This window comes from Bombina bombina, chromosome 7 (assembly GCF_027579735.1).
Source record: "Bombina bombina isolate aBomBom1 chromosome 7, aBomBom1.pri, whole genome shotgun sequence".
Taxonomy (NCBI): domain Eukaryota; kingdom Metazoa; phylum Chordata; class Amphibia; order Anura; family Bombinatoridae; genus Bombina; species Bombina bombina.
Genome location: NC_069505.1, coordinates 550,849,840 through 550,868,075, shown reverse-complemented (window position 1 = coordinate 550,868,075; position 18,236 = coordinate 550,849,840). Strand labels below are relative to the sequence as shown.

Below are 18,236 nucleotides of genomic sequence, written 5' to 3'. Positions count from 1 at the left end.
ATACAACACAGCTCTGTGTCACAATATGTAGCACTTCCGTTTTATCTGTAAATTTCTCTAAATTCTATTTCACTTTTGTTATTGTCATGTGACTGTTGCAGGAAATTCATTGTGGTGAAGAACGACATCAGACAAGACGGAGTAGAGAAAGACCCAGGCACAGAGCAAAAGAGTAAAAATGGGTGGGAATAATGCAGGGAGTTATAAAAGATAGCAGAGACTGACCGATAAAAATAAACAGGAGGTAGCCAGGAATGGAGAACTGGAGCAGGGGGCGTAGGAGAGGGGAGAGAAGGTAGAATGGTGCATTCTAATGTTACTGAAAATATAGCAATACAGACAGACATATAGAGATAGATAGATAGATAGATGGATTATAGATAGATTATAGATATCTAGAGATAGATAGACAGATAGAGATAGATATATAGATATAGATAGATAGATTATAGATAGATATATAGACAGATAGATTATATATAGATTATAGATATATAGATAGATAGATTAGATTATAGATAGATTGATTATAGATAGATAGATAGATAGATAGATTAGATATGGATAGATATAGATAGATTATAGATAGATTATATATAGATAGATAGATAGATAGATAGGCAGATAGAATAGAATAGATAGATGTAGAGACAGACAGGTTGATCACACAGAAAATCTAGCTGATAGATACATGATAAACAAATGAAACCTAGGTGTAAAAATGGAGAGACTACTTATGTGCCTTGGGATAATTTTGATACCAGCAGTCTCAGGTAAACCTAATAATCCTCTCTGTTCTAAATAAAATGACAAATTATTAAAATATAGATACAATTATACTTTTTAAAGACGATTGAAAATTTAAAGGGACTCAAAAAAAACAACAAAATTAGTTTCTTCTATGATTCAGACAGAGGGGCATATTTACCAAGCTCCGTATGGCTCGCCGGAAACAGAAGTTATGTAGCCGGGGTCTAAAGACCGCTGCTCCATAACTTGTCCGCCTGCTCTGAGGCCGCGGACAGAAATCAAACCGATCGAATACGATCGGGTTGAGTGACACCCGTTGCTAGCGGTCGATTAGCCGCGAATCTGCAGGGGGCGGCATTGCACCAGCAGTTCACAAGAACTGCTGGTGCAATGATAAATGCCGACAGCGTATGCGCAGCGGACATGATACACTATATCGGATCATGTCCGCTCGCACCATAGTAAATAGGCCCCAGAGGATACAATTATTATCAAATGTATCTTGTCCTCATGATCAATTTTGAGCATCATGGGAAATGTAATTCCCGAAACATCAGGGGTGCCAGGGTTGGCCGTCGCTGGTTTAAAGCATTCTTACAAAACAGCTGCCATATATTGCCCCAGACATATTCACCAGCCTATCTAGATATGCTATTGAACATAGGATACAAAGAGAACAAAGTCAATTTGATGATAAAAATAACATATATAAATCATGAAATGAAAAAACTTGGGTAAGTAAACTTTAAAACATTTTCAGGTGAAAACATATATATATATATATATATATATATATATATATATATATATATATATACTGTGCTTTCATATGTATAATAGAAAGTGATTGACTATAATGCAATTTTAAAGGAAGACTAAAGACATTGTAATTACAAGCTATTTATGTTATGTTGCTGTAACAAATTTTAAAACAAATTAACAGCTTATTTTACTGCAATTATTTTTCAATAATCAAACTCCGCCCACCTTCTTTGGAAGAGCCAATCAGGGCTTTAGTCCACAGACAACAAGGCTAGTCATTGTCATAAATTTAGTATAAAATGCATTGTGTTGCAGCTAATTAGGGATATACGGTATGTAGCAGAGTTAGCCTTGGTAAGTCAGCAGGCTGCATTTCAAGTTCTGAGAATTAGAAATTGCTTATTTCTTTTACAAGATAGGCCGAGTCCACAGGTTTCATCCTTACTTGTGGGATATTATCCTCCTGCTAACAGGAAGTGGCAAAGAGCACCAAAGCAGAGCTGTTACATAGCTCCTCCCCTAACTCCTCCCCCCAGTCATTCTGTTTGCCTATGCTAGTAATAGGAAGGGTAAAGTGATAGTGGTGACAAAATGATAGTTTTAATTTCTCCAATCAAGATATTTTTTATTTTAAATGGTACCGGTGAGTACTATTTTGATCAGGGAGGATATGGAAGAAGATTTCTCCCTGAAATTGATGATCTTAGCAGCAGTTACTAAGATCAGTTATGGTTCCCACAAATCTGAAGGTAATATGAGAAAACTCTTCAGTGTGGAGGACAGTCTCATGCGGTAAGCAGCATTTGAGGTATGCGTCAGCCTAATTTTTCTGAGGAAACTTTGTATATCAGAAGTGGCTGTATTTGATTCCTTATTAGGAACAGGGTAAGCAGTAGTCCTAAATGTAAAGGGGAGTTACTGTCCTACTGGGTGTTTTTTTTTTTCTTCTTATATTATTGCAAGCATATAATTGACACTGGGACCTTTTGTTCATAAATTTATTATGAAGGACAACAGTAAAATAAATATTATTTATTTTATTATTTAAACATTTGGGGACCACTTGGCTGTTTATAACCGCTTCCCATGCGGTAGTTGAATTTCTAAGTGCGACGTCCATTGTGGGCGGGGCCTATTTTCGTGCCTCAGTTGCGCAGTTTACTCTGAAGGAGACAGCAGACATTAGCTCCGGTTGGGCCCTATCTGTGTTTTACACTATCCGGATTGGTGTCGATTCATTTGACAGTTCTCTGGGGGCAGGTAGGCGCCACAGCAGAGCTGTGGCGAGGTGTAGGGGTCATTATTTAGAAAATTGTATTATTATTTTTTTTATTTAATGTTCCTGTAGAGAGTAAATTCAATCGTTGCATGTGGATGCAATCATTTTTGGCAAACTTATATATCCATAAATTGGTTTTAAACGTTCATAAACGTTTTTAAGCGTGTTTGGGAAAAAATTGTGTGCTTTTATTTCTTAAATGCACAGTACTCGTTTTTTTGCAAAATTGTTTTGTTAATAAATAAACTATTTACCAACTGTTGTGGTTATTACTACTTTGTTCAACATGTCTGACATTGAGGAAACTCATTGTTCTATATGTTTAGAAGCCATTGTGGAACCCCCTCTTACTTTGAATACCTCTTGTACTGATAGAGCCTTACAATGTAAGGTACATATTTTAGGAAATGAAAGTATGTCTAAGGATGATTCTCAGTCTGAAGAGAATCAGGATATGCCATGTAATTTTCCTCAAGTGTCCCAACTTTTAACACCCACACAAGCGACACCTAGTACATCTAGTGCGTCTAACTCTTTTACTTTGCAAGATATAGCTACAGTTATGTCAACTACTCTCAATGAGGTATTTTCTAAACTGCCAGGTTTGCAGGGTAAACGCAGTAGGCCAGGTATTAATGTAAATACTGAACCCTCTGATGCTTTATTAACTATTTCCGATGTACCCTCACAATGCTCTGAATTGGCGGTTAGGGAATTATTGTCTGAGGGAGAAATTTCAGATTCAGGGAATATTTTACCTCAGACAGATATGGACTTAGCGTCCTTTAAATTTAAACTTGAACTCCTTCGTCTGTTACTCAGGGAGGTCTTAGCAACTCTGGATGATTGTGAACCCATTACAATTCCTCCAGAAAAATTGTGTAAGATGGATAAATATCTAGAAGTTCCTACTTACATTGATGTTTTTCCGGTTCCCAAAAGAATTTCGGAAATTGTTAGAAAGGAATGGGATAGACCAGGTATACCGTTCTCTCCCCCTCCTAATTTTAAGAAAATGTTTCCCATATCAGATACCATTAAGGACTCTTAGCAAACGGTCCCTAAGGTGGAGGGAACAATATCTACTCTAGCTAAGCATACAACTATACCTATTGAAGATAGTTGTGCTTTCAAAGACCCTATGGATAAAAAATTAGAGGGTCTTCTAAAGAAATGATTTATTCACCAGGGTTTCTTGTTACAACCTGCTGCCTGCATTGTTCCAGTAATTACAGCGGCGGCTTTCTGGTTTGACGCCCTTGAAGAGTCTCTGAAAGTAGAGACGCCCCTAGACGACATTTTGGACAGAATTAAAGCTCTCAAACTAGCTAATTATTTTATCACTGATGCTGTTTTTCAGATTACTAAATTAGCAGCAAAAAATACAGGTTTTGCAATATTGGCGCGCAGAGCGCTATGGTTAAAATCGTGGTCTGCTGATGTATCCTCAAAGTCTAAACTGTTAACTATTCCTTTCAAGGGTAAAACTCTGTTTAGCCCTGAATTGAAGGAAATCATTGCGGACATTACTGGAGGTAAAGGCCATGCCCTACCTCAAGATAAACCTCTTAGGAAGGGTAAACAAAATAATTTTCGTTCCTTTCAAAATTTCAGAGGAGTGCCCTCTGCATCCCCTCCCACCAATAAGCAGGAAGGAAATTTTGCTCAGTCCAAGTCTGTCTGGAGACCTAATCAGACCTGGAATAAGGGTAAACAATCCAAAAAGCCCACTGCTGCTACAAAAACAGCACCGGATTTAGTAGGGGGCAGACTTTCTCTCTTTGCTCAGGCTTGGGCAAGGGATGTGCAGGATCCCTGGGCATTAGAAATTGTGACCCAGGGGTATCAACTGGAATTCAAAAATTTTCCCCCAAGAGGGAGATTTCATCTTTCACGTTTGTCTGTAGACCAGACAAAAAGAGAGGCGTTCTTACATTGTGTAAAAGACCATTATTCCATGGGAGTAATTTGTCCAGTTCCAAAACTGGAACAGGGACAGGGGTTTTACTCAAACCTTTTTGTGGTTCCCAAAAAAGAGGGAACTTCCAGACCTATTTTGGATTTAAAGTTCCTGAACAAATTTCTCAGGGTCCCATCGTTCAAGATGGAGACTATACGAACAATCTTACCAATGATCCAGGAGGGTCAATACATGACCACCGTGGACCTAAAGGATGCGTACCTTCACATTCCTATCCACAAGGATCATCATCAGTTTCTAAGGTTTGCCTTTCTAGAAAAACATTATCAGTTTGTGGCCCTTCCCTTTGGGTTGGCCACAACTCCAAGAATCTTCACAAAGGTGCTAGGGTCCCTTCTAGCGGTCCTCAAGCCGCGGGGCATAGCAGTGACGCCCCCCAAGGCAGAACATACAGTGATCTAAGATGTCATCGCAGAAAATGCAGCATGTCTGCAGAAAGAACAGGAACTGTTAGCACTTTAACTTTTCAGTGCTGCTCCACATTAGGCTGTTCTTTTTAAACAGAGCTGTTCTCTGGCTGCATTGTATAAGTTTTCCTTAACACAGTGCATCCAGAGCAAAGTGCTGTTTGAAGACAACAGTCAAATATGCAGTAGTGCATTGATTGTTGCTACTACACTAGATTATGAAACTTTAAATACTGCTTTGTTCTCCAGTTAACCAACACATTACAATTGATCTGGTAATTTATTGTAAATGACAAATTTAATATTTTATTTTATTTAAAAATGACCTACAGAAAAAGTTTCACAAAAAAAATCTCATCGCAGAAAGTGAAAAAAAGTTCTGCCTCAAGGGTGACGCCCTATCTGGACGATATTTTGGTTCAGGCGTCAACTTATCATCTGACCAAATCTCACACGGACATTGTACTGTCCTTTCTAAAAACTCACGGTTGGAAAGTGAATATAGAAAAGAGTTCACTCGTTCCACATTCTTAGGAACTCTGATAGACTCAGTAGACATGAAAATATTCCCGACGGAGATCAGAAAATCAAAGATTCTAAATACTTGCCGAGCACTTCAGTCCATTCCTCGGCCATCAGTGGCGCAGTGTATGGAGGTCATTGGATTAATGGTAGCAGCGATGGACATCGTCCCATTTGCTCGCTTTCATCTCAGGCCACTGCAACTATGCATGCTCAGACAGTGGAATGGGGATTATGCGAATTTATCTCCTCAGATAAATCTGGATCAAGAGACCAGAGACTCTCTTCTTTGGTGGTTGCCACAGGATCATCTGTCTCAGGGAATGTGCTTCCGAGGGCCAGCATGGGTAATCGTGACAATGGACGCCAGCCTCCTGGGCTGGGGTGCAGTCTGGAATTCCCTGAAGGCTCAGGGAACCTGGACTCCAACGGAGTCTCAGTTGCCAATCAATATTCTGGAACTGAGAGCAATTTTCAATGCACTTCAGGCGTGGCCTCAGCTGGCTCTGACCAAGTTCATAAGATTCCAGTCGGACAATGTCACGACTGTAGCATATATCAATCATCAAGGGGGAACAAGAAGTTCCCTTGCAATGATAGAGGTATCAAAGATAATCCGATGGGCAGAGATTCACTCTTGCCATCTTTCAGCAATCCACATCCCAGGAGTAGAGAACTGGGAGGTGGATTTTCTAAGTCGTCAGACTTTTCATCCGGGGGAGTGGGAACTCCATCCGGAGGTATTTGCATCATTGATTCATCAATGGGGCAAACTGGAATTGGATCTGATGGCATCTCGACAGAATGCCAAACTTCCTCGCTATGGGTCCAGGTCAAGGGATCCCCAGGCTGTACTGATAGATACGCTAGCAGTACCTTGGTCGTTCAACCTGGCTTATGTGTTTCCACCTTTTCCTCTCCTGCCTCGTGTGATTGCAAGAATCAAACAGCTTCAGTAATTCTAATAGTGCCTGCGTGGCCAAGCAGGACTTGGTATGCGGATCTGGTGGATATGTCTTCTCTGCCACTGCAGAGACTACCATTGAGACAGGACCTTCTCATTCAAGGTCCGTTCCAACATCCAAATCTAAATTCTCTGCAGCTCACTGCCTGTAGATTGAACGCTTGATTTTATCTAAGCGGGGATTCTCTGAGTCGGTCATTGATACTCTGATTCAGGCTCGCAAGCCTGTCACTAGAAAGATTTACCATAAAATATGGCGTAAATATCTTTATTGGTGTGAATCCAAGGGTTACTCATGGAGTAAGATTAGGATTCCTAGGATCTTGTCCTTTCTCCAAGAAGGATTGTAAAAAGGACTATCTGCTAGTTGTCTAAAAGGACAAATTTCTACTTTGTCAATTTTATTACACAAGCGTCTGGCGGATGTCCCAGACGTTCAGTCTTTTTGTTAGGCTTTAATCAGAATCAAGCCTGTGTTTAAATCTGCTGCCTATAAGGGCAAAAAAGGCACACACATAGCCCAGTAACGTTTGTACACCAGATAAAAAAGGATTCAAGGTTGTACTTACTGGTGGTGCTTTGTTTCCTGTAAGTACAACCTTGAATCCTTTTTTATCTGGTGTACAAACGTTACTGGGCTATGTGTGTGCCTTTTTTGCCCTTATAGGCATCATAGGATAGGCCCTCGCCAAGGATCATCTCTATCTGGCTGGAGACACCAGTGAGCTGGACCACTGTTTGATGTTCCAGGCTGCCACAATAGCACCATTTGGGTGCGCTACGCTTGTGAGTATATTTCCTATCCTGCTGATGTTTTGTATCCGACTGCCGTGACGTTACTAGGCCATGTTGGCGCCTCTGTGCTTCTTTTTCTTATAGATCACGCCACACCAGGATGACCGTCCTATGACAGAGAGCTGCCTTCTTTCTTTTGGATTATTCTTTGTGCGGACATTTTATTATTTGATTACACCAATTACAACATTTTATATAAAAAATCTCTTTAAAGGCACAGTGAAGTCCAAAAAAAAAACTTTCATGATTCAGATAGGGCATGTCAACAACTTTCTAATTACTTTTATCACCAATTTGTCTTTGTTCTCTTGGTATTTTTATTTGAAAGTTAAACCTAGGTAGGCTCATATGCTACTTTCTTAGACCTTGAAGGCAACCTCTTATGTGAATGTATTTTTACAGTTTTTCACCACTAGAGGGCATAAGTTAATGTGTGCCATATAACATATAACATTGAGCTCACATACATGAAGTTACCTAGGAGTCAGCACTGATTGGCTAAAATGCAAGTCTGTCAAAAGAACTGAAATAAGGGGGCAGTTTTCAGAAGCTTAGATACAAGATAATCACAGAGGTAAAAAGTGTATTAATATAACTGTGTTGGTTATGCAAAACTGGGGAATGGGTAATAAAGGGATTATCTATCTTTTTAAACAACAACTATTCTGGAGTTGACTGTCATAGTAGATATTTTGGTAAAGCGAGAAACAAGCTAAAATGAGACAAGCTAAAATGAGAGCATATACCCAAAAACATCTAAAACACAATCATTCCTTTTATATTTTAAAGGGACTTGATACTCAAAAAATTGTAAGTGTTCCATTTAAAGGAGATCATTTCAAAATGTATTGCAGAGCTTCCTTTTTTGAATGAATGTTCCTGAGCATTTTTTTTTCTGTAGGAGTTGTCTCTGTTAGCCAGTGAGCAATAGATATCTAGGTATTGGTTGCACTCTCTGTTAGTGTCATTTTAATTTTTATGCAAAATAAATAAATAAATACAAACTAACGTTCAACCACTGCTCTTTTATACAAAAAGGGAAAGTACAATGTCCCTTTCATTTTGAACTATAGCCCTTATAATAGACTATAGTTTAGAGATAGTTTACTTTCATTTTTATCTGGCAATGGCTGTACGCAGGAATTGAGAAAATATACTCATGGAGCTATTCAAAATATGGAAGTAAATCTGAAACATTCTTAAAATTGTGTGCCCTTTCTGAATCATGAAAGTTTAATTTTGACTTGAGTGTCCCTTTAATCACTGCATAAAAGGGCTATTAAAGGGACACTCAAGTCAAAATTAAACTTTCATTATTTAGATAGAGCATGCAAATTTAAAGAACTTTCCATTTTACTTCCATTAACAAAATGTGCAGTTTTTTTATAGTTACACTTTTTGAGTAACCAGATCCTACAGAGCATGCGCAGAATAAACGTTTATGCATTTGTGATTGGCTAATGTCTGTCACATGGTACGTGTATGCATTAGTGATTGGCTGATGGCTGTCACATGATACAGTGGGAGTGGAAATAGACGTAATTTTTAAAATTGTATGCAAATCTACTGTGTTGACCGGTCCTTTAATCGAGTAGCCTGGTCCCTGTAGCTCTCTAGCGGTACTTAGAGAAGGGCACAGCAGGACAGATTTGACCCTCACCTTAGGGTGCAATCCACTAGGTCACGTTACATTATCCATTTGCAAGAGCACTAGATGGCAGCACTATTTCCTGCCATGTTGTGCTCCAGACATCTTCCTAGTATAATATGGGAATGAAGCACATTTGATAAACTCTGTCTGAATCACAAAAGTTTCATATCCCTTTAACAGAACTGTTCTCTTTTTTTTGCATTGATCGTCCTTTTCTTTTCTTGATATTTCCTTGCTTTCTTAGCCAAGTTTCAGGTGCAGTCAGAGGAGAAATTGGTGGCAGCAGTGGGATCAGATATTCTATTACCCTGCAACCTTTCACCACCTCTCAATAGGACTGGATTAGAAATACGCTGGTTCTACAATCTCTTTCATAGCATAGTATTTCTGATGAGAGAAGGAAGGGAAGAAAGACAGGATCAGATTGCAGAGTTTCGTGGGAGAGCATTTCTCAGGGACGGCCCAGAGACTGGAGACCTGGCGCTCTCATTGCTCAACGTCCGTCTCTCTGATGCTGGAGCATTTCACTGCTTTGTGGAGGATGTCAGCAATCAAATCTATGAAGAAGCAGTTGTGAACCTCAGCATTGTGGGTCAGTCTCTCATGATCACTTAATACTGTCTTTGTGCACCTTTAAAGGGACATTAAACACTAAATACATTTCAGGCACCTCCCTCTAATTATGGGTGCCACCATTTTGGAACCTAATTTACACTGCAGGTATATACATAGTAACATAGTAGATGAGGTTGAAAAAAGACAGAAGTCTGTCAAGTTAAACCTATACACATCTAATCTTAAATTACTCCCATTAAAAAGATGACCCATTTAACACAGGCAATCATATCCATGAATTCGGTTTCTAGCCAGAAATGTATCCAAACCATTTTTAAATGTATCAAGGGTATTGGCATTCACTACCTCCTTAGGTAACGAGTTCCACAACTTTATTACTCTTACAGTGAAAAAACATTTCCTTTGCAGGAGATTCAATCTCCTTTCCACCAGCCTTAAATTGTGACCTTTTTTCACAAACAATTTTCTTGGAATAAACAGAGCTTCTGCCATCTCTGTATATGGGGCTTGAATATATTTATATAAAGTAATCATGTCACCTCTCCTTCATATGAAGGTGAGTTACTGCATATGTGCAAACAAGTCACCGTTGGGATGTAGTGAGCGCTAGATTCCAACATGGCAGCACCCATGACTAGAGGAAGGCGGGAAATAACCTTAATACTATGGTTATAATATGCATTTTGTATTTAATGTCCCTTAAATTGTGAATGTGTCTCTCACGTTGTCTTATTTATGTCTCTCATCACAATCTTTTCCTCTATAATGTGTCCTTTTTAGCCTGATGTTTCTCTCCCTCTCCTGATTTGAGATGGGCCTGTATTGTTCTAGCATCTGTATTAGACTGCTTTATATCCTCCTTCACTCACTCTATATGTAAACGTTTTAGTTGTACTCTCATATCTCTCTCAGCCTCCTTCAAACCCCCCTTGCTCTGTGTATTCCAGCTATAACTATCTTACTAATGTGTGGTGTCTCACAGCTTTCTCTAGCGCTCTTGTACTCTCCACTGAGTCGCACTGTTATCTGTCTGTTTCTGCATTGTGTTTATTATTTTTGGTATCTTTCTCTTTACATAAATGTTCTGCGGTGTCTCTCATTTCCCTTTGTCTTGTAGGTCTGTCTGACTTTTCTTTACACCATCCCTCCTTTCTACCTCCCCTTCCTTCTTCTTCTACCTCTGTTCCTTCATTCCTTTCCTCGCTTCTGCCTTCCCTACCTCCCTCTCACCCCTTCATTTCCTCCTTCCCCCCTCCCTTTTCTTACCTCCCTTCTATTCCTCCTTTCCATTCCTTCCTACATCCTACCATCCCTCATTCCTTCCCTCTCTCTTTCCATCACTCCCTCCTTCCTTCCCTCCCTCTGGCCTCAATTCCCTTCTTCTTTTCTTACCTTCCTCCCACCTTCCCTCTCTCCTTCCTCCCATTTCTTCCTCATTCACCCCTCCTTATACCCCCTGACTTCCCTCTTTCCTTTCATCTGTCCTTCCATCTCTACTTCATTCCATCCCTCCTTTATTTCCTACCTCCCTCTCCCCCTCCCTTTTCTTACCTCCCTTCTATTCCTCCCCCCTTACCATTCCTTCCTACATCCTACCATCCCTCATTCCTTCCCTCTCTCTTTCCATCACTCCCTCCTTCCTTCCCTCCCTCTGGCCTCAATTCCCTTCTTCTTTTCTTACCTCTCTCCCACCTTCCCTCTCTCCTTCCTCCCATTTCTTCCTCATTCACCCCTCCTTTAACCCCCTGACTTCCCTCTTTCCTTTCATCTGTCCTTCCCTCTCTACTTCATTCCATCCCTCCTTTATTTCCTACCTCCCTCTCCCCCCTTCCTTGCCTCCCTTTTCTTATCTCCCTTCCTCTCCCTCCTTCCTTCCTTTCATCTATCCCTCCCTCCTTTCCATTCCTTCCTAAATCTTCATTCCTTCCCTCTCTCTTTCCATCATGCCCTCCTTCGTCCTTTCATTGCTTCTTTCCTCCCTCCATCCCTCGTTTCCTTACACTCCCTCTCTTCATTTGTTCTTTACTTCTCTCCCTTACCACCCCCTCTCTCCCCCTTCCTTTCATACACAGGTAAGGGTTCTCCGCCTCACATAGACATCTCGCTACAAGGCAGCTTTATTCGACTCTCCTGCTTCTCATCTGGGTGGTATCCTGAACAGAAAACTCATTGGCTGAGAAATAACAAAACTATCAAACCGGACTCTGAAGCATCCCACAAACAAAGTGATGGTCTCTTCACAACAGAGAGTGAAATTCTCCTGAATTCATCATCCGAGGGTCATTTTTACTGTGGAGTGAAACATAGTATGTCTGGTCTAGAAACTGGCGCCTACATAATTGTCTCAGGTATGGATATGTAGCCTGTGATTCATTTTTTTTTTTTTAAATGATGGCAAATCCTAGCATTTTTGAAACACTAGGATTTACCAGTGCATAAAATACTTAATGCTGAAATTTTGTTGCAGTGTTGGCTGCGCTGAGAGCCTCAGGCCGCCCATGGCAGAACGCTATTTTGCAGTAATAGCTATCCGGCATAATGCCAGCTGGCCCGCACGGCTATTGGCTAAGAGGTGAAAACATCACCTTATTGACAAAATAGCATTGTGCTGTGGGCGGCCTGAGGCGCACAGAGCAGCATACGCTACAGACAAATCAAGGAACTTTCAGCATGAAGTATTTTATACCTTTATTTGTTGCACCGGCAAATCAGGATTTACTATGACTTTAAGCTTTTTAAATTCAGAAATCAATGTACCAAAGACTACAATAGTAGCTCTCTTATTGTCTTGTCTATTAACTTCTTCCATAAAAGGGCCAGTCATTGTAAGCAAAACGTTATTGGCATTAAAATCAATAGTAGCAATAATCTTCAATAGCTCTATAATTAGTCATCAAAAGTGCAGTTTTTATAAATATTTAGGATGGTCTTTTGTTAGTTTTTTTATTTTTTTATTATTTATTTAACAACGACAGGAGGTACAGCATATAAATCATACAGATGACGTCTTACCGAGCGTACATATAACAGAATAAATAAACATAAATCTGTATGCTTTCAATTCAAAGAAAGAGGAAGAGAATAAATCAAAATAGCATCCTATGCAAAAACCAGCAGTATTAAATTTCCTGTAATCCAACTGTTGGGATTTTCTACGGATATTTTCTTATAACACAAAACTCGACAAATCAATAGACCATGTATATAAAGGAACAAACAGCAATGGAAACGAGAGGGAGAGAAGAAAAAAAAAAAGGGGGGGGGGAGTAGCGTTTGGATAGTTAGGGCGAATGTATTGGGATCGATACTTTGATTTGAGAAGTCTTACTCGCTTAGCCTGACCAGCTATAAGGTAAATGTCCAACGAAAATGTTCATTTGAACATACGCAGAATTTATTAGTGGTTTCACTAGTTGAATTTGCATTGCCTCGGAGAGAGAACAGATAAATCCAGTCCATTTTTTAAAGTAAATAGCCAATTGTGTGTCAGTCAGATTCTGCAACCTATATTGCTCTGCTACGCATTGGCCCCTATTTAAGAAAGTCTGGCGGACCTGATCCGACAGTGCGGATCAGGTCCGCCAGACCTTGCTGAATACGGCGAGCAATACGCTCGCCGTATTCAGCATTGCACCAACAGCTCACAAGAGGCTCGCCAGAAACACGGGGCATCAAGCTCACAAGAGCTGCTGGTGCAACGCCGCCCCCTGCAGACTCGCGGCCAATGAGCCGCCAGCAGGGGGGTGTCAATCAACCCGATCGTACTCGATCGGGTTGATTTCCGGCGATGTCTGTCCGCCTGCTCAGAGCAGGCGGACAGGTTATGGAGCAGCGGTCTTTGTGACCGCTGCTTCATAACTGCTGTTTCTGGCTAGCCTGCAGGCTCGCCAGAAACACGGGCATCAAGCTCCATTCTGAGCTTGATAGATAGGACCCATTGTGTAACCACTGTCTGTTTAAATACTGAAAATGTTGGAGTCGACTGATTTTTCCAGGTTCTAAGGATAAGGTTACGCGCCAAAGAGATCACTGTATTAATTAATCAAAGTTTTTATTTATACCCTGGAGTTTAGCTAGTAGAAAAGCATCCTATGCTTGGATAGTAAAGTCCAGAGCTAATATTGCATTAATACAGTGATTAATTTCCCCCAAAATTGGGTGATTTTAAGGCACTTCCAGAAACAGTGATAAATATCTGCCAGGCTGGCTCTACATCTAGAACAATAAATATTTGATTTGTACCATCTAGTTAAGGCACTTGGTGTTAAATAGGTCATGTAAATCAATTTTAAATCTGATTCCCATCAGGACGTCAAGACCCAAGCCTTGTCTATTATTCTAAGGCTGTCCGCTATCTCCTGTGAGGTAATATTTGGAAAGAACCTTAACCATTTTTTTAAACATATTCTAATGCGTTAACCGGAGTAGCGCAGTTCAAAATAGAATATAGAGGAGTAATAGAATAAATCCCATTATGATATATATTAATTCTGCTAAGTAGATCACCCAGCAACCAGTCTAAGCCGTGTTCCTGTTTTAACTCTGTAAAAAAATGTTGCAGCTGTAGATACGCAAACAAAGTCTCTCTTCCCTAATCCGAATTTATTACAGAGGGTTTGGAAGGATTCAAGAGTTAAATCCGCTCTGGCTATCTGTTTAACCCAAATTAAACCCTTCTTCTGCCAGTGTCTAAACACAATATTTAAATGCCAGGCATAAAGTTAGGGTTTCCTATGATGGGAAGAAATTCTGACACAAAGGGGGAACATTTAAACTCCCGGCAGGACTTCTGCCAGGCTGTCGTTATATTTTTGATAGTTATTAGATTACAAATGATCGATGGGAGAGTATTTGGAGGGCAATGTAATATAGTGCTCAGCTGAAATGGGACAATTAGATTTAATTCATACTTCAAAAGAGTAACCTGTTCCTTCTCGGTAATCCAGTCTATCGCCACTTTGACTAGTGCCGCTAGATTATACTGTTTAATATTGGGTAGCGCTAGACCTGCCGCTATTCTGGGGTTCATAAGACGCTCTAGAGCTATTCGGGGTTTAGCTCCTTTCCAGATAAACTTCGAGCAAGTTTTGTTAAACCTTTTTATATCCGCTTTAACTAAAAATACCAGAATATTTTGTATTAGGTATAACAACTTTGGAAAGATTAGGGTTTTAATTAACATAACACAAGCAGATAGTGATATTGGTAGGTTGATCCATTCCACCATTTTATTTATACATACGTTAAAGCACTTTGGAAAATTTAATTGATACCACTCCTGAGGATTTGCCCTTAAACTAATACCCAGGTAGTTAATATATAGAGACTCAATAAAAGGGTGGTTAAAGATACTATCTTTAGCTTTATATAGCCATAATAGTTCTGACTTCGTCGAGCTAATCCTATACCCCGAAATACTGCCAAACAGATTAATATTGGCTGTAGCCTTTGGAAGATTAACCTTGAGATTACTCAAAAATAATAAGTCATCAGCATATAATGATAACACGAGTTTATGTTTGTTAGTTTCTTAACACTATCGGTGGGCTGCTCTAGAATTTGTGCACAAATTGATATTACAAGTCCATGCTAAAGACGATTTACCAGAGAATGTTTACTGCGGCCGACACCTCATTAGCTCGCCCTCTATACTTTTAATGGATATTTTCGGTTGCGCTAAACATAATACAAGATGAAAGTTAAGTGTTGCACTCTAGCGCAATACATAACAACACTAAAAAAGTTAGCGCAGCCTCAGAACCTGAATTAACAGTGTTAGATCTAGAATAAAATTTTAACAAAACACAAGTAAAACATTCAAATAAAGTCTTAAACGACTTCAGAGCTCTGGTTAACTGTTTCGCGAGACATAAAAGTTGCATAAAAACCCATCAAAAATACATTATAAAGTATTGTTACACTCATAATAAAACTATCTAATAAAATGCATTAAAAAAATTGCACACAAAAAGTATAAAGGCTCAGAGATATGAGATCTCAGATTTTAGGGGGGAAAATAGGCAGACATCTTTAAAAATGTATGTGTATATATAATATATAGGGGTTAATAAGTTTAATATATATATATCTAAAGTATATATATGTAAAGTCTATATATGTATACATATGTATTTATGTATTTATACTGTATGTATATATGTATTCACAGAATACTTCACATTTCAATATTTTGCACATAGCAGAATATGTTCTTTGTATTTATAAATATATATTCCTATATATATCTTATATATCTGTACCTATATATTAATCATGTATATATAGATATAGATTGTACCAAAAAAAACAATCGGATATATGCAGAAACATGTATTTATGAATAAATAGAACTTATTCTGCTATGTGAAGAACATTGAAATGTGAAATATTAATATTTTCTTGTCGGGTTAGCTCAAATGAGAATATGTGATTGGGTTTGTGCGAGAGGGTTTTTTTCTACTTTTTTTTCTCCATTTTGACTTTTATGGGGGAATACTTTGGCTTTTTGCGCTTGTCATGTAAGCGTCAAAGCGAAAACAATATACTTTCAACTCAAAATCACCTAGATTACAAGTTGTGCAGTATGGCTATACCGCTGAAAAATTGGCCTTTGCGTGCAAAATATTCAGCTCACCCGTATTACAAGTCTCGGCGGTACGGCTATACCACTAGTGTTTTAGCCTTTACGCAACTCTCCATTACGCACTCAAAAAATGTTAGGCTAGCGTTATAGCTTATACCAGCACAATCCATTCCGCGATCAAAGACCAGTAGTTATGGATTTTACGAGACAAAAATGTTTCACAAAGCTCATAACAAAAATGTTACAAAGTACACTAACACCCATAAACTACCTATTAACCCCTAAACCGCCATCCCCCCGCATCGTAAATACTATATTAAACTTATTAACCCCTAATATGCCGCCCACCCACATAGCCAACACTAAAATAAAGTATTAACCCCTAAACCGTCGACCACCCACATCGCAAATACTATAATAAAGCTATTAACCCCTAAACCATCGGCCCCCCACATCGCAAATACTATAATAAAGCTATTAACCCCTAAACTACCTGCCCCCAACATCTCAAATACTATAATAAAGCTATTAACCCCAAAAACCAACAACCCCCGCATCGCAACAAGCTAAATTAAACTATTAACCCCTAAACCTAACACCCCTTAACTTTAAATTAAAGTTACAATATAACTACCTTTAAATAAAAAAAAAACTTACCTGTGAAATAAAAAAAAATAAGCTTAAACTATACAAAAACCTAACATTACTATTTTAAAAAACTAAAATAAACGAAAAATAAAAAACCTAAGTTACAAAATTAAAAAATCCTAAAAGTACGTAAAAATAAACCAAAATTACCAAAAAAAAGCCACTAAAATTGCGAAAAATAAAAAAAATCTAAGATTACAAAAAATAATAAACGAAAATATCCCAAATAATTAAAATTAAACATAATCTAATACCCCTATAAAAACAAAAAAGCCACCCCAAAACAAAAACACCCCTGATTTGAACAGCCAATAGAATTTAAGCTGCATATTGCTAAAAATAAAAAATAAATAAAATTCAGCTAGATTACGAGTTTTGCGTTAGAGGCTATGCGGTGCGAATGAGCAGTTTTGTCTCACCACTCACTTACATGCAGCGCTGGTATTACGGGTTTTTACAAACCCGGTGTTAAAAGACAAGGGGCCCGATCCGATATGCAGCGTCGCCCGCAAAAGCCGCCAACGCCAAATTTTGCACGGGTTTGGTATCACATATACGGCGTAACATAGAAGTTACGCTCGTATATTTCTGCCTTCGGCCGTAGTTTTTTGGCCCATAGACAGGTATACCAAACCCGCGCAGTTTGGTATCCAATATACAGCGTAAGGACTTACGTGGCGAAAATGGAGAAATCTTACTCCATTTTCACCTCACCACAAATTGCAGGCGTAGTAAGCCTTACGCTGAGTATTGGAGCCCCGTAACTCCCTAAACTACCTGCAAAATAAAACCTAACACCTAACGTATGCGCAATGTCTATCTACCTGTCAACCGCAATCCCCCGCCGCAATCCCTAATAAAGTGCTTAACCCCTAAACCGCCGCTCCCGGACCCCGCCGCCACCTACATTAAATGTCTAACCCCCTAATGTGATCCCCCTACACCGCCGCCACCTACATTAAAATTATTAACCCCTAATGTAATCCCCCTACACCGCCGCCACCTATATTAAAATGATTACCCCCTAATGTGAGCCCCCTACCCCGCCGCCACCTATTTTAACTACATTACCCCCTAATCTAATCCCCCTACACCGCCGCCACCTATATTAAATATATTAACCCCTAATCTAATCCCCCTACACCGACCGCCACCTATATTAAATGCATTAACCCCTAATCTAATCCCCCTACACCGCCACCACCTATAATAAATGTATTACCCCCTAAAATACTAAAATGTCCCTACCCTAAACTAAATTACAAATAGCCCTGAAAAGGGCCTTTTGCGAGGCATTGCCCCAAAGTAATTAGCTCTA

The 18,236-nt window shown here is 39.3% G+C and overlaps 1 protein-coding gene across 1 annotated transcript in view; it reads left to right on the top strand.

Annotated features, from left to right (window-relative positions):
• The first annotated feature begins 15 nt into the window (after positions 1-15).
• Positions 16-18,236, top strand: part of LOC128667008 (butyrophilin subfamily 1 member A1) — a 40,969-nt gene continuing 22,748 nt past the window's right edge. Inside the window, exons 1-3 of the mRNA XM_053721866.1 lie at positions 16-773; positions 9,356-9,703; positions 11,760-12,035. Coding sequence (XP_053577841.1) covers positions 722-773; positions 9,356-9,703; positions 11,760-12,035 — 676 coding nt within the window. The 5' untranslated portion in view covers positions 16-721. The remainder of the gene's footprint in view (positions 774-9,355; positions 9,704-11,759; positions 12,036-18,236) is intronic.